At 44.4% G+C, this 24,366-nt stretch overlaps 1 protein-coding gene across 2 annotated transcripts in view; it reads right to left on the reverse strand.

Moving 5' to 3' along the window:
- Positions 1-23,547, reverse strand: part of LOC141012416 (mannosyl-oligosaccharide 1,2-alpha-mannosidase IA) — a 208,218-nt gene extending 184,671 nt beyond the window's left edge. For both annotated transcript variants that reach the window (XM_073485893.1, XM_073485892.1), the window contains exon 1: positions 21,842-23,547. In XM_073485893.1, coding sequence (XP_073341994.1) covers positions 21,842-22,405 — 564 coding nt within the window. In that variant the 5' untranslated portion in view covers positions 22,406-23,547. The remainder of the gene's footprint in view (positions 1-21,841) is intronic.
- Between the last annotated feature and the right edge of the window lie 819 nt (positions 23,548-24,366).

A 24,366-nucleotide genomic window follows, 5' to 3' on the forward strand; every position in this document is an offset into this window, starting at 1 on the left:
AGACTCTGGTGAGGACACATGGGAAATCGCTTTTTGCACAAATTAAATTCCCATGGATGTGACAATGGAAAGGGAGCATGCATGGCTAACCGAGCTCTCTGAGGGAAATGCATTCCTCTACCGAATCAAACGCATACAAAGTAAAAGCAGACGCGCTCTTTCTTCTTTTTCCATTCTGAAGACATAGCTGTAATCTACAGGAGAACCCTGGGGTGAGACTTTGTCTTGAGCAGAGAGGCAAAATCAGGGCCTGCCAGTCCTCTCTTAGTGATTTCAGCCTCAGGGCACCTTTAACACACCTCAGAGGAAAGTGTCATAAAATACACACACACACACACACACACACACACACACCAATATGTGTTTGAACTGCTTTTCTTTGCTTTCTCCCACAACTGTGCTCCTCATTTGAAAATCTTTTCTTCTCCTCTTTATTTTTTTTCCCTTTTCACTCGGGCTGCATGAGCTCTTTGCTTGTGAACCATCAACGAGATGTCGGTTGGGGAAGGCTGGTTGCTACCCCAGGTGCCTGTCCAAAAATAAACTTTGTCAGTAAAACCCCAGAACTCTTTCCTGGCTCTAAATGTTTGAAGGAAAAGGTAGAACAGAGCACAATTTCATGCCTTTTTAATGCCGGTGTACTCAAGGTGCTCATCGGCATGCCTAGAATAACAAAGCTAAAGAGAGTTTCACCTCGACGGGAGAGGAAAGACGTCGATGCCAACACAAGCTGTGGATAGAAACTAGGGTCTGAATTAAGGGGGCAGCTTGGGGTTATCTAATGTGGAGGCTCAGAGAAAGTCTTTAAAAATGAAGAACTGATTCATGGAAGAGCTAATTTGGTAAACTGATGTTTTCTTTTGAGTGACAGGAACTAAATAAAAAAAAACTACCATGTCATGGGGTTATCAGGTCACAAATGACCCAGGGGACTCTGGTTCAACACAATTGAAAACACTCTAAGGGAAGAGCAGAGGAGGCAAATGAGGGGATAAAATGAGAAGGCTGCAGGATTATGAGGTCAGGATGAATGATGGAGGCGGAGGGAGTGAAGGAGCGGTGACTTACAGCTCCCCTTTAGCTAAGAAAGCAGAATGTTAGTGCGCACAGCCACATGACTCATAAATCTCAATTGTTTTCCCTGTGTTGTCCAATAAAATAAGGCAGCACTTCTAGCAGACTGGGGGCGGGTGACTACGAAGTGCTGAAAGGGCACTTTCCAAGAGCTGCTCTCATGGACCTTTGTAGTGTCAATAACAGGCTGCAGGAAATTCCTCTCCCTGATTCCTGTGCTGTTTTTGTTCGTGTGGATGAGTGTGAGGTGACCTCTGACCCCGATATGTCTGAATGGCCTGAGGATGACAGTGAGAAAGCAGAGCTGCAGCAAGCTGACACTGATAACGTTGATCTCCGAGGGGAAACATCACCTCTGCTGAGCCCACTTCCTGTTTCCTGCTTCGGACCTGGGAAAAGAAAACATCGCCATTGTTTTCCAGCTGCTCAGCTGGTATCACTTTACAGTATCATCTGCCACTCAGGGGTAGTTTGAGGCCACATTCGTTTTCTCTGTAATGTAGCTTATGGAGATGAGTCACTGACACCTATTGAAATAACATGATGAAATGAGATCTGAGATTAGCCACAGTGGGGTGTAAATCTGCTCTAGACATGCTTGTAATTATCCACATATAGTTGGTAAGGAGGTGGGGCGCTAGTTGGGGGTTAAATCAGGACAAAACTGCATCCAACCATGGTAACATATTCTAAGGAAGAGCATGAAAAGAGGATATATTGTACATTTACATAGGTCAAAAAGGAGAAGCGTGAGAGCATGCATTTATGCGCTAGTGAAACAGTGTGGGTGGTAATGAATTTCATCAGCCTATGTGTGCATGACTGTACAGAGGACGAGTTCATACAGAATAGCAGGGCGCTACAGCCCGCATACCAAAATGATAGTCACATGAGAGATGAACTCGTGGAAGAACTGCAAAAGGCACCGCTGTCCGGGATGTTAGGAGCATTTAGAAGCCATACTCTTTATGCTTATGCATGTCAGGAGACCGCAGGTACCCCGAGGCGTTGGCACATTAGCATCCATGTTCAAATGCTAAATGGGTGAGAGAATAAAAGGGCTGATTCAGCAATAATATTGCTGGAGGGTCTATAACAAGAGGCAAAGGCAGGAGAGAGCAGCTCTGAAAGCAAGAAGAATAAGAAGTGAAGAGGAGACAAACGTTTTCAGAAATGTTGTGCAAATTCTACAAAGAAGATCAATATGAAGCTACAGCTACTTCACCAAAAAAAAAGAAAAAAGGGAGGGCTAGATGACAAAAAAATAAATTAAAATTCAGTTTTCATCATTGCGGCAGCTGCTCCATCCTCTTCTGTTCCACCTCGAGTTCATCTGATTAAGCTCTGTGTTGTGAACACACTGCTAACCTCTGTCAGCGTTCCAGGTCCGCCGGCTCGCACCTGCCCACCAGCCACTGCTATTAAACTCTCTAAATGAACTCATCACCTGACCCAGTCATCTGCACACTCAGCTGCTGCTCGTTCCTAATACAGTATATAGTATATATATAGAGAGAGGGTAGCTATCAGTTACACTATGTCGAATCATCATGGTAGACTTAGAGGTCCAGTGTTGAGTCTGGTTTTCCCTCCTGTGCTTTTTTTGATCACCATCTGCCTTCCTACAACACCAATCTTTCTTAACAAGAAAGTTAAGTCTGCCTGCAAAGCCCATAGCAACAACACCTGAGTGTGGGTCTTTGTTTGGACTGGGTTTCATCCAGTTCATTAGTCTGTGTATTTCAGTGTCCAAAGGTGTGGGAGTAGAAGCGCTTATTAATCAGCAGCCAGCTACCCTCTCTGAGTCGTTGTGCAGCTTCCTACGCAGTGGAACAGGAGTACAGATGGAGGTTAAACTTATGAATTTTGGAGTGAGGATGCGACTGTATGCTAGTGGCAGACTGGACGTGTCATTTCAGGACGAGGTGGACCTTGCTCACAGCGTTGCTCGACTGAGAGCGGCAACTCAAGGATGCTGCCAAAAGCTATTCAGTATATAATCAGGTCCTTTGAGATAAATGATTCAGGGGCATTTTGATACACAGCTGTTATTGTTTTTAAAGTTTTTGATCACAAAACCCAGTTGAGTTTGGCCTGTTTATACTGCTTTGCTGTCACAAGGTAGAGTTTACCATCCCGAGTGTGATGTAAATAGCCACAACAGCTGACGCACACACACTTCTTAAGTCCATCTGATGGTCTAAAATTACTCTGAACTGAGGCTCGACAACAAATTATAATAATGTGTCCGTAATTGTGTTAATGAAGCTTAATGACTTCATGTATAATACTGACAGAATACATTCAGTGTGGTGCCTGTTTTGAGCACCCACTGTGAACATGAACTAATGTTTTCAGTGTTCGGATGAACCGCGTGCCCGTTTGCCCATGTCCGTGAGACATGTAGGACCAACAAACTCCACCCAAACGGCCGGAATCACATCACCTGCCTCAGTGACTGAATCGCTGCGAGCGATTAAATAACTCGGCTGCACATTAAGCTTCATCATGTCTGAGCATGTTGCAACACACAGCCTCGCAGCCTGCCCAACCTTTCACAGCAACATGCTGATCCGTTCTACAATTTACCCCCTCGTGTTATACGTTTGACGGCTGATGTATAATCACAGTTCGTGTCACTGTCACGATTGGAAATTGAGCTGGAAGACATCACAACGCGGGACACCAATGATTACAGTCCAGATTATAATGCTGGTGAATGAATCATGATGGCCTCTAACCCGCAGTACTAACAGTGTATCCCGTGAGCACTGTTTGCCAGGGGATCCATCTGTTCCACTGGGCAGGATGATGGAAGTCGGGCAAGAAAATTCTCTCTCACTGACAGGCAAAGTACAGTAGCACAGCAGCAGAGTATTTCCAAAAACAGCAGGTCAGTCTGAAGAACAAGCCAGCAGACGAAAAGGATGAGATTGAAAAAGACAAAGGCAGTGAGGAAGTGGAAGAGATGGGGAAAGTGAAAATCATAAAAGATAGCGTGAGGAAGTAATGCAACAGAACTGGACGGCTGGAAGAGGAGACCGAAGACGAACCCGACAAACCGAAAGCTGACTCCCATTCGTTCACACTCGCTATGAATTATTAATGCCGGCGCTGAACAAATGAGTTCAGTGCACAGGGAGGGGTAGATGAGTTGCCCAGTGTGAGTCCCCTAAGATTACCTCCAAAAATGGACCGGCCCCGAGCGGCCAGAAGTGACAGGAGTGCACACATGCATGAAGAATAGCTGTGAGCCGTAGGTCACGGTTTCTTAAAATCACTGACTTCTCCTGGGTAAACACTCTTTTCACAAACACTTGCTAAATCTGTAAACACAATCTGCTGACTAATCCTTTCAAACTAGTGAAACTAAAACAAAATGCTAACTGAAGATGTCATCTTGCAAATTATAATTGCCATTTTTCACTATTTTGTGATGTTTTATTGGCCAACAGTTAATCGAGAAAATAAGCTTGAGCCCTTAATGATACTGGTGGCGCAATTTTATCATCTTCTGGTCATTTTGTTACACCTCTACCTCACAGCAGATGTTTAGGTTTGAGTTTACACTGAAGAGAGGCTGTTTACATTTGGTTTTACTATCTGTCCTGAGTGATCTCATTTCCACGCTCTTTATGCAAATATACACCTACATCACTAGAACAAACAGATACATTTTTTACACAAAGAAAGAAATATCTATCTATAACGTTTGCCGAATTAACAAGTAGGCCCTAATAGTTAAGAATGTGTGTAGACGGTGTTTCACAAAGTTTATACATTTTCTCCTGACGCAACAAGTCTCAAAATTGAGAGGTTTTTAAAGGGAGTCTGGTTACTTTCTCCACAGACGACAAAGAAGTAGCCTATATTAGTTACTGTTTACTGTATTTGTAAAGTTTGACATGTTTGCTATCAATTTATTATATCATCTAATAGATTTGGTGTAAATGGTGAAATCAGTTGTAACAGCTGCAAAGTCTCTCAAATGTTTCTAACCATACCTTCACATGGCTTTGGCATGAATATGAATGGTGCTTTTTGTCACTGTGCCAACTTCACCCTTCAGCTCAGCCTGCCTGTGGCAGCCTGTGCCGAACAGGAGCCCTTTGTTTGTTTTGGTTTGGGCTTTTCTGCTCTGTTAGCTCCTTTAGCTCTGTTAGCATTGTAAGTTCACTCATGTGTCGAATTCCCTGCTAAAATAAGTCCGTTCCCTCTGGCCAACAGACCCCTGCGTGTGTGATAGCATCGCTCTTACAGGCACTGTTTCAGAACCAAACAGAGGAAAAACACACGCATCCAGACCTTGGACAGCTGCCTCGCTGAATACAAAACACAGATGAGTCGACAGCAAAATAAAAAGCTCCTCTCGTGGTATATAAATTCATAATCATTCATGAATCTCACATTCCAAGCTCAGCGAGTCTCATCTCGGTGCAACCCATTAGACAACTGATGAAGAGCACTGAGGTCAAAATGTCACCTTGAAGCCTACATTTCTGAACACATACTTTGATATATCCTTATCCGTAAAATGTGTTTTGTAATTCTGGGCTATACAAACAAAATTGACTTGGACTCCAGAAACTGCGATTCCTTCTACTTCTTGCTTTAATGTTGTTGATCATAGATCTACTTTGGAAAAACACTCACACATTATAAATTATTAAGTTTTGGTCAAGTAATTATAATTACCCCAGGCGTCTTTTTCTGCATCATGTTCTGTAAAACAAAGTTTTCATATCTGCACATATCGGACATCATATAAGCCGATTCTGACATATCTGTGATAAGCCGATATCGGTCCGCCGACGGACATCTCGGTCGAGCTCTGATACAGTTAGGAAACAGAATGCTAGCTTGCTAATTCATGTCTCATTTGTGGTCTGATAAACACCAAATTCATCAAATTCAGCTACTGTAGTGTCATATTTCTTGAGTGCAGTCTCCATGGGAACGGGACAAGGAAGTTGGGGATTGGTTTGATCTAAAGTAGGTTGGAAAAACGTGATCAGATAGGGAAGCTTTAATTTACAGTAGTGATTAAAACACTTGCATCAGAGGTGTACAGCTCCACTGTAGATTACTGAAAATAATTGGTCCCTGTTGTCAGTCAGAGCTTTGTACCCTTCCAGTCCATTATCTTCTTTAATTAAAATGCCACACAAATCGAATTTTGCAGCAGCTGCAATTTCCATATTTGTGTAGCGCCTCTTGATCATACCTTTAAGTAACGTCTTGAATATCCATTTATATATCTGTTTCCTTGTAAAATCTGTAGCCTTTGCTCCAACAGCAAATATCTCACGATCTCATTCAATTACAGCAGGATGGTCTGACGGCAACAACCTGAGCGTTGCAAAAATTACATCTTATCAGGGTTTTAAGAACTGCATACATTACAATGACAACCAGTTAAGTGGTACAAAATAGAAGACAGCCTGTCCCAGGTGGAGGTGTGAGGACTGGGTGAGGGAGGTTTGATCACATTAACGCTTTTCATCCTCGACAAACAACAACACTGACGAAGCCAAAGAAGCAATCAAAGCAGCTGTCTCGCCGTGGACTGATGTGAAGTTTTCTAAAACAGGTTGCAGCCTGCAGAAAAGTTCAAAATTAAATACCACAGAGAGCATTCAATAAACGGAAGTAGCCACAATGAAGAAGACGCAGAAAAAGGGCAGTGATTCCAAATAATCAGAGTAAACATGAGTCTAATTTAGCTTTTGTATTTAACATATTTCCATGGCATTTGCATGTCTCTCTGGGGCAAATGCCCTCAGAACAATTTGTGTCTTTAAAGGCTGACAGGCAATTTGTGCCTTAAATGTCAACAAATAAAATCTCAAAGGTCTACGTGTCCCGTACACCTACAGGTAGTTAGCAATAATACGCTTAAGTGCCTTAAAAAACACAAAAACAAGTTGTTTTCTCCACTATATTAATATGCAGAATCCGGAGCAGATGCTGGATGGACCTGTCCTGTTTCATTCACTCTAGTCAGCATATAGTCGCCTCCTGTAAACACTCAGTGGGCCTCAAGCAAACTGTGTTTAAAACATCACACACACATATGCATAAACACACAGTAAACACACAAACACGCACACAGCGCGGCTCTCATCTGTTCCAGCGTTCCTGCTGCTCGATTCTGCTGGGCTCGGCTCTTCAGCTAATGGTCACTGCAGAATTAATTGCAACCATCCGTCTCATTTTACTTGGATAACGCGATGGCGGCGTTACTTCTACCGTCACCCCACAACCTGAAACACAGACGCATATTTTGTTCTCCATACCCTCACAGATGGGTCTGTTTTTCATTTATCTTTACTAAACTTTCCCATAAGAGCAAGTCTTCTTTTGAGAGCAAGAACGCCTTGATTTGTGTCCACAGATGCTTTGCATTTCACCGTACACACTACACTCAGTGTTCTGACAACTGTTGAATAATAACTGTCAGATCTAAGAGAATGGTTTATCACATCTGCTACTCACTGAGGAAAATGGGTTTGGTTTTTGCAGCTCAAGCCATTGGTATAGTTTGATAAATTACACTCACTAAAGTAATTTCTTGAATCTAACAGGGCAAAAAGCAAACAATACAGGTTGAAAACAAACCGACAGGCTTTTCAAACTTATTTGGAAGATAAACAAAAGCTAACAGTAAAATACGATAGAAAATTTCCACCGTAAAACATCCAGAACAGCTTCCATGTTGAACTTCAACCCACAGTACTTGGAGTTGTGAGCACACAGTTCTGCTGTACAATGAGGGATTGTTATAGACAGTGCGGGCCAGCTCACAATAGGTTTTATGTCCAAATAAAGTGGATGCCAATCTGCTGGTGTTTCTTGCCCCAATGACCTGATTTCCAAAGACGTTGCCAGGTTCAGATCTCAGCAATCAAACTGGTGAATACAAAGTTATTATAGCCAACCATAGTTTCCTTTTAAGATTTACTTCACACAAAACTGATCACTATTAATTTGAGAGACACCATTCACCCTTTTACAAGACACTGTAGCATCAAAATGATTTTAAAGCTGTTATTTTAAAAGGTAATAAAGTACATTGCTTTAAAAGACTTCCTTTCCATTCTAGAGAAAGCTAGTTGATTGTTGAGTCTCATTCCTAGGTTGTCAAATACCAACACTTTGGGTTGATTGGTTGTCAGTGTTCATATCAAACACCAACAACCAATCATTGAACCTCCATCCCAGGTCATCAAATACTGGCTGATGACACAGAAAACTAGGAATGACGCTCAACAATCTGCTACCTTTCTCTAAAATCACCGACTGCACCTTTAAGACATCTGATGAGAGCGCAGAAAATGTTTGCATTTCTGAACAAGGTGAACGTCTGTGGCTACTTTCCATACAAATACTTAGCATTATGCAAAAAAAGCTGTTTTCCATAATATCTGATATGCTTTGTGGTACCTTCAAGCAAAGTTGAACACACACTTCAAAATGGCTTTCAGGAGCGAAATGCCAACATTTGTAAGATGACATCTTTAATTTGTTTGTTAGCATGTTTTACTGTCAGCTCAATTAATTCAAATATCAAACTGGTTTAAAGGCTTGTGCCAATTGAACGCCTTCTTATTGTGTCTGTTAAGGAGTCTGTCTGTTTCAGATCTGCTGGTGACAAACCAAAAATAAACTCAACTGTTGCTAAGCCACTAGTCTGTGTTTAGCTTGAGAACGCCTGAGAATGTAGCACAGACTCGATCTCCAGGCCAGACTGATTGGGAATAAATATTTTTGACCCGGCCGACAGAAATTCAAGTTGGGGTCGTTTAATTTCATGTAAATTGAAGGAGTGAATTTCATTAAGCCCTCACAGCCTGGACATAGTGTCCTTTGTCGTGATCACAGCTCCTATATCAAATCTGTAATTACCATGATATTAGCGAAAATTATTATGTGAGCTGCCATTTTCATTGTGCATTAAGAATTGGAGTAAATATAAAGTGAAGTGATCTCTTCGCCCAACACAACAATTCATCCCCTGCAGGTGTAACCCACAATCTTCGGCGTGGGTCATCCAGAGATGTCATAACAGTCTCGTCATTGTCATTTTCATTGCTCCCATTGTGTCCAGAAGAGCGCGGCAGACATCATTATGAGAGAGCTGACGACCAGGCTCACAAGTTTCTGGGGAGGCTTGGTAAGCAGCAGGTTTCCACTCTAATGGTGGGCCAAATTAACCCAGAGATGGATCGAGCTTGCTGTACGGTCAGCACATAAAAAGTCTAATTAGATCATTTGCATGATCGCAAGCACCCCAGTTTGAACACAGGGGATAAAAGGGAGAAACTGGCTTTTCCAGAAACGGTTCTGAATTCTCGACTTTGTGCTGATTGACCGACACACAGCTTGATTTTATGACGCTCCTATCTGCACTGCAAAGTCCCCCCTTTCATGTCAGCACAAAGACTGCATACTAAATGTGGATTCTTGGCCATTTTAGGTAAAAGCATCGAAATAATGACTTCATTAGCTGATCGACGTAAAACTATTTGGCAACTATTTTGATAAACAATCAATCTGTTAATTAGTTATTTTTGACGCAGAAATGCCAACGTTCTCCAGTTCCAGGGTTTCAAAAGAGAGAATTTGTGGCTTTTCTCCATTTTATATGATTTCCTCCAACAAGGATTCCACAGCATGGATTTCCTCGCAACTTGGATGTTGGATGGCCTCGGCTCATTAACTTTTGGTGCAGATCCGGAAAAAGGGACAGATCGGGGGAAGTCTGACTCACTTTCTTTAACATTGCAAGATGTTTTTGGACATTTTTCGTTAATTTCTCTCTCTGATGCACGATTCTTCAAATACACATCGGAGATAATGATTCCATCTGCATTGTTTGGTTGTCCTAATTGTTGGCTGTTACAGATCTGGTGATTTAAATGATGGTTAAGCAATTAGGGGTGGGTTAAAATTTGTAGTGATACAGGGCTCTCAAGTTTGATATCGGATTGGGCTTGATTGGATTAAAGGAGACTGTTGGCCCTGGTGGAGATATGCTCTTTACTGAGTGCCATTCTAGTTGTAAAATAAATATATTTGGATTTCCAACTCCTGGTCAGACCTCATTGAGACCTCAAGGACATAATTGGCATATTAAATCAAATATGCAGATAGTTCCTAGTTGCAGTCTCCCTTTTAGGGCTGCAACCAACAATTATTTTCATTGTCTATCAATCTGTCCGTTATTAGTTGTTTGGTCTACAAAAATTGGCGATCAGTGTCTCCCAAAGCCCAAGACGACGTCCTCAGATGTCTTGTTTTTGTCCACAACCCAAAGATACTCTGTTTACTGTCATAGAGGAATAAAGTAACCAGAAAATATCCAAACTTAGAATCTAAAAATCAGAGAATTTAGATTTGTTTTCTTAAAAAATGCTTATATCAAATATCAAAATAGTTGCCATGAATGTAATCGTTGACAACTAATCAATAAATTGCGGCAGCTCTAATCTTTCTCACTGATAAAGGAAGCCTTAAGCCCTGAGGAAAAAAAAAAAGCTTTACTAAATGTAATGACATAATAAGGCGGTAAAACCCCTTTGTAGCTCTTAGTTTCAATTTACAACAAGTGACTACTTTTATTAGGCTTGAAAGAGGAAATTCTCCGATACCACTGCCTACCTCACATTAGCCCAATATGACATCAGTCTCTGCTCAATATTAGCCAGAATTTCACGTACTTATAGTTGACTTGTTCTGAAAGCGAATGAAACTTTTCATCAGAAACCACCAACTGAGGTGTGGTTCAATTCTAGTGAAGCATGACGTCCCGCATCTACAAACTTAACAGTTGGTAACTGAAACAACACATGTGGGGTTCTCCAAAAAACCGTTAACCACAATTGCTTCTGAAACTGGACAGCGAGTACCACCCATTTCCTGTTATTGAAACGCGCTGTATCACCATCCACTCTCCTCTGAAAGAGAAAACGAAAAAGCGAGGAGGAAAACCCTGAAGTCTCACAAATGGATTCTGACATGAAAGTAAAATAAACAGATTAAATTAAGACATTATTGGTTTACAAAACGCCTTTTTGAGGATATCAAAAGGTTTAAAAAGATTATATCCCCTCGAGCAGACTATCCATTCAAAAAGTATAATCATTCATGATTCAAATGATAATTAGTTTTTTGATGTGAGGGGTTTAGCTGTGGCTCTTAAATGGTTCCTGTCAATAGCATTTGAAAGAAGCTTTTACATGTTCACACCATGACAGCTGCTTTCCTGAATAGGGGGAATTTTGAGTGTTATTATGCCGAGGACTGACAGTTCATTTTGGACTTCCCTGGTCTTCTCTGGTCAAGATAAATATCCAAGTGATTGTGAAGGGCTTATTTCTTTTTAAAAGGCATCGCTTGTAACCGTCTCTTCCATATCCAGCTGTCTCTGACCACTGTAATATCAGTGCTCAAGAAATATGCTGTCACCTACACTTCTCATCCAATTAAAGATCCGGGGGAACTGGTTGTTCTCACACACACAACCATCATTAGTTTACTATCGAATCAGTTTATTTTTCATTTCTTCGCCTTTCCACCGACTGCGTATGTATGAAAATTGCAATTATCTGGCTGGCCCATCATCCAACCTTGATGGAAACAAGAGAAATCTATATGGTTCCCTGATGAGCACCAAGCGCCGCTGCTGCCATTTGATTAGGGACTTAATTGTGATAATAATGAACAAATACACCCAGCTCTTGCTAAAACGGCCTTGCATGCATTCAGCTAATTAATGGCTATTTGCCCACTGATGCTGATGAAGGAGAAAAACCACTAGGGAGACACATTTTCCTCTCAACCCACGGAGAGCCAGACAGCACTGTGTCGACCATGAAAACGGTCTGGTAAGCTTTCCATGAGAAGCTCTTGTCGTCACTCTGGGGGGAAACACGATCCTGGCCAACAAAGGCCACTACATAAAAGATTATGTTGTCTTCCGGGGATCCGCCTAAATTGTAGGTCAAAGGCTTGACAGCATTATTCAGCCATCTTGAAAGTAGGCTGAAACCATGTCACAACACGATCGCAACAATGCAGACAGGCCAATCTGCAACGACAGCAGCCGGGCAGCTCACACTGGCTCTCTAGTGATGCAGAGGAGGGGATAGTTGGCAGAGCAGCGGCAATAAACGTGCCTCGGGCCGAACATCACCACGAAGCAGGAAAGAAGAAAGCGAGAGGAGGCGGAGAGAGAAGAACGAGGGGTGACAGAGACGGAATCAGCGACAGCGCTTTCTAAAACGATCACAACTAGGCTAAACAAAAGACGAGCAAGGAGTGAGACGAGGAGGAAGACATATGGGGGCAAGCCAGGTCCCCCGGCCCACTCTAATGTCCTGCCATTACCCTGTGAACACAGCCACGCATGTTGTTTCTGACCAATTAGGCAGGCATAAAGGCAAAGGGCTGGAACTCAGCTGGGGGCTCAGATAGTCTGCTGGTTACATCTAGGCCACTCTCTCCCTCCACTTCTTTCCTATTTGTTGAATCTGGCCGAGCAGCGAGGCCAACGACAGAGGGCGGGGGGGGGGGGGGGGGGGGGGGGGGGGCGGGGGTGGAAGAGGTAGGGGCGATTTCATTCGGCACCTAGCACAGGATGTCAAGCAGAGTCTGTGGCAAACAAGGCTATCCCTGGACCTTTCATCTTTTCAAACACACACACACATACACACACACACTGAAATCATAAACTGGCCGAAGGTTATGAAAACACGACAGGGCCGCAAGCATGCGTGCTTTGTGGTGTGACTTTTGTAGGATGCTGAAAGTCCACACAGATTCACTGAGACACATTCAGTCGCAAAGGCCACTTCTCAGCCTGTTTTCTTTCTTGTTATTATTGCGCTATTAATGTCAGCGAGAGCAGGGAAATAGTGTAGATAATGGTATGAAAGCACGGTCATTAGCCCTTGTTTAGTTATGCCTAAGAATAATGAGCATGCCAGCAGAAAAAAGCAGAGAAAGTTATGAAAACGGCACAAACTATGTATCAATTTTAGACAATTTTTACTTTATCAAAAAGCATTTTCCCATGCAGGGAACTCCGTGGAACTTGGGAACATCCAGTCGGGAATGAATGTGTATTTTTTTCCAGTAATCACAGGCCTTCTGAAGCCAGGATTAAGAGGTATACACACAATGACCCCATTATGTCAGCAGTGCCGTTAACAAAAGATAAATGTGCTTCCAAGGAACTTATTGCAAGATCACAGCATTGGAAGAAGGGACTGATGGCGTAAAAAGAAAAAAAAAAGTCTTTTGAGAGTGTGGCTGATGAAATCTGAGAAAAGCGGAAATTTACTCCACTAAAGAAAAACACACGACCACTGCCAAGAGCGCTTGCCCACTCACAGCTCTTTGCACTCGTCTGTTCTTGAACGTGGTCAAAATGTGGACGAATTCTAGCCCGAGACGTGACCCTCTGCTTTTTCTGGCAACTGACGCAACAGCCGCAGGCTATGGTAAACACAGACGGGGGGGGGGGGCCTCGGACAAGTACAGCGAACAAATAGACTGGTGAGGCCTGATTCAAAGACTGTGCAAATATGGAAGTGCAGGAGCAAAGAACAAGAGGGGGTTTCAGGGAAAAACTAGATTTCTATTGTGTAACGAGGGAAAACATCTGTAAACTGTTGACTCGGCCACGTCATCAGGAAAAGACTAACCTTCAAGCTGTGTGAGACTTCAGAACATTTACTATGCTCACACGCACGCACGCACGCACGCACACACACACACACACACACACACACACACACACACATAAAATACAGCATACGTACATAAACCCCACAATTGTTAAATTCTCAACGAATAGTGGGACCTTATTGGCCTCTCAAGAGAGAGGGGCACTTAAGGCGTTTTATTCGTTCAAGATGTGATCTAATCCTCCACTTCTGCCCCTGGCCCACAGCAACACACACACACACACATGCACACACACACTAAACAGAAAAGCACACGGCAAAATAAACAAATATGCCTGTACAAAGCGGCCTGTGTGCATCATGTAACTCTATCTACAAAGCGTTGTGTACGAAATGCACTTGCACAAGAGTTATGTGCACACACACACATACACACACACCTCTTGAAAAGCGTGCCTCAACAGAGAGACTTACCCTCAAGCTAGTGCCCCGACCACAAAGGGGAATGCGGGGAGAAAAGTGCCGTGAATGCAAAAAGGATGTTAGCTAACATCTCCCCCTTTTTTCCTCACATCCTTCCTTTTTCCTCTCTCCATCTCACCCGATCACTTACTTCCTGCAGTGATCGCCTACAGGAAAAGACCTGGTACTGTATAGCTTAATCAGCTTTCATTACCCACTGAAAAATAGGCTTCTCTGCAGGGCTCTGATATGTTTTTACCCGACATTTTCCTGGATTCAGCTGCTTTGACCTTTAGGGTCATCTGTCATGCAATGTTTTTAATTGCGCAGGCAAGGGGTTTCGTCTTGCCTTAAGGGCAAAGGAAATGGGGGAAGACCATGAAGGAACCAATCAATATTGTAGGTAGGTAAAGTACGGTAGGTAAGCAAGATTTTCACTGGTCAACACCAGGTCAGCAAGTCACTGAAGTGACTCCCACACTGATGATAACTGCTTTAAACAGCAAGCATCAAGTTAAATGTACATTGTGTAACATCTGATGCAGAAGACCCTCACACCTGGAGTCATTCTGGATTCTGCTCTGATTCGTAACTGTTTACCGACGGGAGGAGAGCTCAGAGATTACTTTTGGACTTGTGGGATTAAAAAGTGAATTTATCTTCACTCCTGTTTATCAACCTGACTGAAGCAGCGACCCCCAGAGGTGACCGGCATTGTCAGGTGTCGACTGGAGCCGGACTGGAAATGTACGTCATGAAGACATCACAGAGAGGAGAGGGGGAAAAGAAGAAAGAGAACCGGAGTCTCTGGTGAGTGCTGAGATTAGTGAGGGTCGACCTTCATTTAAACACACAGATAAAAGCACCCTTGGTGTGTGCTGTTGCTCGAAAACGTCAACTTACAGCTAGTTTACAGTGAAGTCATCTGGCTGTTTGGGGCCGGTAAACAAATGAGTAACGCGATCCAGGAAATAGTGACTGGCAACCAAATTAAATGCCCTGTTACCTTGAGTACGCTCATGGATTTCTCTCGGTGTGTTGGAAACATTTGGGATAATGTCACTACACAACTCAACGAAACATATAGCAAAGGTCTGGTCGTTTTTAGATATTCTGATGCAGAATTCCTACATATAACATCTTCAAGTTTCTGAGGTATATCTTTGTGAAGTAGAGGCCAAGCAAGAATGCACAATGCACTGAAATAAACAGTGTTGCTCACACTAATAGAGTCATCATCAGCTGTGACCATTCTCAGAATCTAATGCTTGAGGATCAAAATGAGCATTTTCCCTGATCACATAAACAGCATTAACAATTCAAATGTGCTTTTAAAACAGTGTGTGGGTTTTATAAGCCGAGGTCTTTTTATATAAACTTGCGATTACTGCGGTTTGAAGCACCTCTGAGCAGGTTTTAGTGCGTCTGTTGTCATTTTGGAGTATTTTGTTTTGATAACAGAGCTACGGTGACTAATGAGCTACTGGAAACTTTTGAACCTTTTAACATAGCGGAATGAGTTAATGGCAGATTCATAATGTACAACAAACACTGCAAACCATCAATGTTCATGGATATTTACTGTGCAGGCAGTACAGATGTGTCACACTTTATATTCTCAAAACAGATGCTGCAGCTCTCAACTGTAAACACAAGAAGTAACTGATATGCGACATTAACTACTAGCTGAATGAATATTTCATGTTTGTGTAAGAACAGGTTACACAGTGAAGTTTTATTTACCCATAATGTTAGAGACGCAACTTGACTTACATTACTATGTGCATCAATGTACTGCTGTACTTTTCCAAGTCACACTAAGTTGTCCTTTGAAATGGACTGTTACTGTTGCATGAAGTGAGACTTGGCTCAATTTACTATGTCTGCCACCTACAGTACATTTCCTCAAGTGTACTTCCTGGTCAACATCAATCTCTGTTGGTGGCTTCATAGAGACGTTCTGTACGATATGAAGAGCTTTCAGCTGTGAGTCTGAAAGTGAGAAGAAAAGTCTGTTGTTCTTCTAATCTTGTTTGTTAATGACAGGTTAGTGTGAGTGAGTAAGTGTCTGAGAGAGAAAATAAAAAAACCTAATGAGGATGATGACTAAGAGCTGCACTTCCAGTAAAAGTAGAACCCCAGGTGGTTCACTCATCACTGCCATTGACTCATTATTATTGGCCATGTGTAACGCTAACAACCTGGAAACTTACTCTACTGTAGCAAAAGTGCACTGAAGGTTAGTGAAAGCGTCTCGGAACAAAGGGTCAATTTCTTCTTGTGCGGCAGTAAAGTTATGCATCAATGCCAGGCAGCACTGACAGGTTGATAATATCTGCCTCGGTTGGCATTGACTTGCATGATATATATCAATACCCAGCGGCTCACTCCCCCGCATGCACAGACCAAAGACAACGATGGGCTCGTATTCCAAACACCAGCCGCTGACATTTACACAGCATCTACTGAGAAGAGGGAAAGCACAAATGTTCCAGCTCTGTGGGAGCGCTCGGAAAATGTAAGCCTTTTCTTAAGACTTTGTTCATCTTCCGTTTCTTTCTTCTCGCTCAGCAGGCAGCCATTTTCCTGGCTCACACTGAAGGCTGTTTGGCACACCTGGTTCGTAGCAGGAGACAGCAGGGGAATGAGGGGTGGAGGGAGGTCACGGTGCTCCGAGCCGGCCAGGAGGCGCCGGCTTAACGGGGGCATTTTATTCAGACAGACACCCAGCTCACTGGTCATTACTGCTGTAAGGGGATTTCGGGTCCGGCTACAAGCTCACCTATTTCTGGGGCTTTGTGTTAGGTATGTGTGTGTCTGTTTGTATATATAAAGTGGCAGCTCAGTTGTTAAAGTATGGCCAAATCTTTTGGATATTTTCCTCAGTTAGTTGCTCTGTAAAAAGAAATACTTTATAACAGACCCTCAGGTTGTTTTGCAAAAATTGATTTTAATTTAAAACTCCTATAGTTGGTTGTGTCTCAAGCGCAAACAAAATAACATTTAAGAGCTGTCGCGGTATTGTATTTTTATTAAACATCTAAATTTATGACACAGTAGTTTGAGGAGGCCTTCTAACTGGAGGAAAACTTTACTGAAATGTCTCTGAGCAACACATGACTGCTCCATGGTTGCTGTTCTGTAGCTGAACCTGACCTCCGACCTCCTCGACAAATTGGTCCACACTGGTGAGAAATATAACCATCATAAAATCAGGCTTCTGCAAGCTCTTTAAGGGCTCCTCCACCGCTCGATACATTAAACTGTGCGTACAGGTCTTGGGTAGTACTACTGCATCTGCGAAAAAAGTAGCATAAAGCGTTTTGTGGCTCCAGAGGAAGCTGCATGTAATCTGATAAATTGCCTCCAGTGATGTCACTAAATGGACATGTTGCATTGTGGGTAATGTAGCAAGCTTTTGAAAAGGTAGTAGAATAAAAAAGGCAACATCTCTGGTTCTGCTGTATCCATTTTGATCATTTGTTGTCCATAACGAGTACAACAGTGTTACAGTAGTGCAAATTTAGACCAATGGCCTTTCAAAAGCTGCCGCCTACATTACCCACAATGTAACTAGTCACCGACTGACATCACTGGAAGCAATTTATCAAATTATATGCAGCTTCCTCTGGAGCCGCAATAGACTAAGGCTGCATCCAAATGTCTGGACTTCACCGCACTTGCTGAATTTGTGGGCGCATTCGCGGGAAGTCCGCCAGTCTTGAGGGCTGTCCAAATCTATCCAGTCCACAAGGACTTGGGGAGCAGACTTCACCGGACTTCAATGATTTAATTATCCACAATTCATTGCGATACAGGCGTGACGCTAGAGAACTTATTATGAACGTGTAAAACAATTACCTTATTGAAATGTTACTTGAGTCATGTAGGCCAGAAATAAAATGTAAACACATGATTCAGAAATATGTAGACATAAAGGTTATAGAGGTAAGCAAATTGTTTGTATTGGCTGTCTTAGGCGGTATATTTGCCTCGCGGTCTCACGCACTCGCAGACTCGAAGTGATGACAGTGAACACCTAACAGGGTGGCAATTTGGGATGCAGCCTTATACTCTTTTTTTTATGAAGTAGTGCTCCCCAAGACCTGTAAACACACTTTAATGTGTGAAATGGGTGGAGTTGCCCTTTAAGCAATAAACCATTTTGATTGATTTAATATCATAACGTTTGGTTTCCTTTTTGTGGGAATCTAACAACTCAAAAGTCAAACAAAAATGCAAATATCCTGGGGATTTTTGTGACATTTTCAGTTGAAATATTAAAGATGAGGTGTGTGTTCCTGTTGTTAGTCTGTCTTATCAGCTTTGTGTGCTTTTTGTGACAGCTTTACAGACACTGTGGATTAAACTGTTCTGTGCTTTGTAAGCCTCTGTTTAGAAATCTTTTCTGTCAACAGGGGGGGGTTTCCATTTCTCCAACACGCTGCTTCTTATTTTGGATTACACGCACAAACACGCACACGTCCAGCTGACCATAAAATAGACTTGCTTTATAATAGAGCAGATGTACCTCATTTGATTGTTGTTAGCCTACACAGTGGTGCAGGTGGGCTTCAGTACTGGATGGATAAACACAGTGACAACCCTTCAAACTGAAACTGTCAAACTCCAAATTTATCCCCGAGCACCTAGATAACCATCGGGATAATCCATCAAGCGCACGCACACACACAGTTAGCTTACACACACACACACAGGACAACGAAGCCCTGAAGACTTTTGTTGCTCCAGTGGAGGAGGCTGCAGTGTGTCTGTCCTTTCACTGCAGTACTCCGAGCTGTCAGCTCCGTCTCCTCCCTGTGCTAACTTCTCCCTGTGTGAATGCATCATATGTTAGAGGCCACATTATACAGTGCATTTCCCCTCGAGCAAAGGCCCTCATTTGACTGCGCCGGCGTATCGAATTCGGCGGACGAGGGCAAGGAGCAAATCTCGGGGCTTTAGAGAGGCTGCCTTTTAATGCACACTTCTCTTTTGATGTATGCGATGTTGTGGAGAGCAGCAGAAAGAGGGAGATATGGAGGTCTCCGTCTCGGATTGGCACCGGGCTCCCTTCATTCTTTTGATGTCCTCTTTGTTCTGGAGTTGTTTGTTTGGATACGCCTCTTCTGCGCCCCGCATCTAGTGTTTTATTACTGCGCTCCTAGTCCTAACCTTAGCAAATGTTAAGGACAGTAGCAACAAAATGTGAATGCATAAAAGGACGCCCCCCGTGCTGCTCCAGGCGCACATTTTTTTGTGGCGCGATCCCCTGCTATCCCGGCCTCTTATGTCGGAGCCAATGAGGCAGCACCACAGCCGCGCCGGTGCGACTCAGTAAGCCGTGACATCACAGAATAACAAATAGGAGGCTGTTTGAAAATGACTCTCATCTTCATCCTGCTGAGGACTTTTGGAGGATAATGAACTGTCTACTAGCAGGGTGTAGCTGGAATAGGTAAACAGCACCGTGGCTTTGGCAGTGTTTGCTGGTATCCTGGGGGGCCTAGCTGGCGGTGGGCTGCCTTCAAAAATGTGCCTTGTGTGATCAGACTGTCATTGTCCCTTGTCTCACCCTCACTTGGCAGTGGGTGCACACACACACAGAGGAAGAAGGTGGGGAGTCTGCTTTCTAGTTGTTGGCAGTTGACAAAAACGATGCCCATTCACAGTTCGGGCATTGAGGGCCCTCAGTGGGCTGGACCGGACCCCCTTTTTGTTGGCTTCGGAAAGGGGGATACCCTCTCTCTGCATTCCTTTACAGTGAACAAAAATGATTTGACTGAGCTGCTCTGTACAGCACGAGCTGAGAGGCTGACAACTGAACATTACATTTTGTATGTTTCATGCTTCACAAAAGCATACATCAGAACGGCTACAATAAAATCAAACATCAAAACATACAGTTGCTCCCTGGTTTTTACATCTGTAAACCTGGACAAAGCACAGGCTCGCTGTGTGTCAGCCTCGGCTGGCAGCATGAATGCGAGCCTCCAGGAAAAAAAAAAAGAGAGAGAAGCCGTCTGGATCGCTGCCAGCAGGCTTGAAACAGTGAAAACTGTTGCAGCAACAATAGCAAACCACAAAAACGCACACTAGGCTGTGGATGTGGACACAGAAGCGGGGCCTGTCCGCTCTACAGCGCCTTGATAAAAAGGTCTCCGCTCTGGGAAACGCAATTAATATTCTGCGGCAACAATTGGGCAAAGAGGGCGTGGTGGAAAATAACATCTCCTCAGAAAAAACTATGACCCCGAGGCAAGAACTCTGCCGAGCTCAGCTGAACACACCAGGCAAGCAAAGTCACATTGGCGTCCACTTGAAAGCGCATCAAACGAGAAGCTATGAGTCAGTGAGAGCTCGGCTCAAGAGGGCAAATAACCCTCTTCGTCCTCTGACGCCTCGGTTATCATGTAGCACATCACCTCTAGGTATGAAAGGCATGTGAGCAGCGTCAGAGGGTGACAGAAGGCTGGAAGTGAGAGTGACAACGGGACTTATCCGTGTCACATGCCAGGGCTGAAACCCATCTGCACATGTTGGCCAATGGCTTCCCCGCTACCACCCAACCCCTCTCTCTCTCTCTCTCTCTCTCACTCCCTCCCTCCCTCCCTCCTTGTCCTCTTCCTCTTCACCAGCCTCACTTGCCTTGAGTGGGTACAGATGTGTGATCCACAGACGCTCCCACTCTGGAGCCCTTATTGGAGCCACGGGGCTCAACAAAGGCTGGCACACAGCTTTTGAAGAGCTCCTGGCCAAAGTGTCACCGCGCACAGTCACATCGTTTGCAGCCGATTGTGCGAGGGTGATAGAGGTGCTCCAGCTAAATGCAGGGCGTTTTATCACTCAGACTGACCTGATGGGATGCAATTTAACGGCTCACACAACACAAATAAAGCAAGTCGTGTTGTGACGACTCAAGTTCTCGCTAGTAAAAGTCTCCGATGGATGGATTATTAAAAGTTGCATCAACTTGTTTCTTTTCGTGCACTTTTCTGTTTCACATTCTGATTGTTTACAGATTATCAGACTTCGTGTAATCCCGGCCACAGAAGTAATCTTCAGTCACCGACGCTGTTCTCCTAAGGCACTGGGTAAATTTAGACACAACCGATATGATTGAGAGAGGTTTACTCCGTCTGTTTGACAGGACGCTCGGCAAACATCTGCCCCGCTGCTTCTATAGACCGACCGCCTGTATTGTCAAGCAAATCCACACGAATCAAAAGCAACAAGGAGAAACATAATTACTTCTTTCAAGTGTGCGTGCCTGGTTTCTTTTTGTGTGTCTGAATGAGGCGGTCTGCTGTTTGTCTGTTGTGTTTTGACAGCATCCCACTAAAAACAGGCAGAAAGAAACGTGTTTGCTCGATGAAGCCACGAAAACATCTTGTGGATTGATGTCTGATTATTGAGCAGATGATCTGATCAATGTGACAGATTAGACACGATTCACGCTGCACAACATCTGTCCTGAAGTCACCCCAAATATACTTCCTGTTGTTCTCTCACATCACTCTGTACTTCCCGTTATGAACACCAAATCTCACACTAATCCCCCCTTGAGGCTACTCATGTGCAGACCCCCTGCAGAGGGTCGCTGTCAACACCCTTACCTCTTTGACTTTCTCCCGGCGCTCGTTGGTACTGGGGTCGCTCGGCTTGCCGTAGTCTCTGCCCAGCGGGGGTTTGAGCAGACACCGCTTGAACTTCGCGTAACTGAAAGTATCCGTGTTGGCACCGCGGTCCGAAGCGGTCGCTCTCTCCGACGCGGACTCCGCTTTCGCCCGGGACAGAGTCAGATCCTCCTGCGCTTTCCCCCCGGCGAGCCGCTCCTCGGCCGCCTCGCGGGGGACGGACGGCTTGCGGCTCAGACTCTTCAGCTTGGTGCTGGTCTCTCCTTTGGCCGAGGTCATGCCCCGCGGGTGCTCCTGGTCCTTGGGTCTTTTTAAGTGCTCCCTGGCATCGTTCTCGGACCCGGAGCCGGAGCCGACGGTGACCGGCTGCGTCTCTGTCTTGGACAGAAAAATGCGCTTTAGTCGGACCGAGTCGGGCAAAAAGAAAAGGGCCCCAAAACACAGTGTTACCAAACCCGAGAGAAAGAGCAGAAAGACGAATTTCTGGGACAGGCGCAGACCCATGCCCGATGCCGACACACCGGGCAACTTTCGGAAAACCATTGAAACTTTTCTTGAGACGCTGCCTTTACAGTATCGTCTCCGGGACTAAAACACAGTGTTTGGACAAGTCTCCGCTCTCTACCGAGCAGCCTGTCTGCTGCCGAGGGGCATGTGTAAAGAAGAAGGAGAAGGAGAAAAAAAATCTAGATATGCGGGATTTAAAACACACCCCCGTGACACTTCCAGAGCAGCATCAACAAGCCCTGCCAGAGCGCGTCTTTACCTCGCTATCGATTGGATCTGCATGCGCGGAGGCTAGGGCCTGCCTACACCGACAGTGTGCCAATCGTGTGGCAACACAACCGGATTGATTTGTGTTGTTTTTGTATCTACATAACGCGATCGCTGACATCAATACAACCGCAGGATACAGAAAAGAAAAATCATAAAACAAGCTCAGGGCTCCGGAGGGGCAGCGGCGTCCAGCTGAGACACGCAAGGATTTACTGTATCGTGCGCCAGGCTACCGAATAAACGCACTTTTTTAGGAGAGATCGTCCAACCTTCTCGGGCCTGTGAACAAAGTTGTGTCTCGGTGCATTATTCCGCGCCGTGCAGATCGTCAGTAACACGCTGCCCTACGGTGCAACAACAAAAAAACAAAAAAAAAACCTTTTTTCCAGCGTGCGAGCAGAGCATCTCCCCCCCCTCCTCCTCCTCCTGGCTGCTTTTTTTTTTTTTTTTTAAGCCCGAGCCACGTTTCTGCATCAAGAAGCTCCCCCGAAAATCAAGGAGAAAGGAGCGGAGAGCTCACGCGGTTCTGATCGCATCTACCCCCGTGCGGCTGGCGGTGGACGGAAACGCGTGTGCATACATGTCTGCCTGGCCTCATCTGTCAACTGCGCTCCTCCAGGAAATAATAAAAAAAAAAAAAAGGAGAGAGAGAAACCTCCCGATTTCACCCCTCTCTCTCTCTCTCTCTCTCTCTCTATCTGTCTCCACTGGCGTCAACGCGCCGGGCGAAACAGATCCGCGGATGACATGAAAGAAGGCGGGTTTTGTCCCATGTGAAGTTATCCTAGCCCCCGATCCGAATCCATAGAATACACAGGTCCAGCATCCAGCACCGGTCCGGTCTCCTTCAACAAAGACGAGACACACACACACACACAGCACACACGCCGCGTCGTCGTCGCGTCGCCGTCCGCTGCCTGGCTCTCTCTCTCTCTCTCTCTCTCTCTCCGCCTGTAGCGCGCACTTGTGTCGCTGCTGTGCCGCGGACGTCCGCTTGCGTAAAAAAAAAAGACGAAGGAGAGAGGAGAGAGGCTGGAAATGTAACATATAGTGCGGGCAGGGCGAGGAGGAGGAGGAGGAGGTGGAGGATGAGGAGGAGGAGGGGAGACGAAACGGACCGCTGCTCGGCAATCCGGTGGGCTGGTCCGGGTTTTTTCTTGATGGATATTCACGGCGGCTTATCAAAACACAGTTGGACAAAAAAAAAAAGGAGAAGAGGTCTGAATGGTTTCTGTACGTTCATCATCCTTTTAATCCTGGAAGAGGAGATGTCATCTGATGTCTGAGTAGCGCTCATTAAACCAAGCTGCAAAAATAAAAAGATGTTCCGGCCCGCCGTGCAAGAGTCCGTTTGGTTTTTTAAGCCTGTTTCGGAGACCTCTGTTGACCTCCGTGCGCACTGATGTAACCGGGAAGAAACCCACATGACGAAAAAGTGACATTTATTCATGAAATGTGTTATTTGCCGTGAATTATATTTTCAAACGTGTCTTTTGTTTGCCTCTGAAGCTTCAGTTTGTGCCTCGCATAATCGACGTGTTTCCATATGGGAGTTTGGCATTGATGCTAACGGTACATTTAAGCTAACGATAGGTCGAAGAGCCCAGTAGGCCGTTTGACAACACTCAGCACAGTTTTGAAGACGTTTTCTGGTTCCTGAAAGATGAAAAATGTCCTGTGGGATGTGAATTAAAGACTTACACTAAAAAAGTTTCTCCTGTTTGTTT

Source organism: Pagrus major, chromosome 17 (assembly GCF_040436345.1).
Source record: "Pagrus major chromosome 17, Pma_NU_1.0".
Taxonomy (NCBI): Eukaryota; Metazoa; Chordata; class Actinopteri; order Spariformes; family Sparidae; genus Pagrus; species Pagrus major.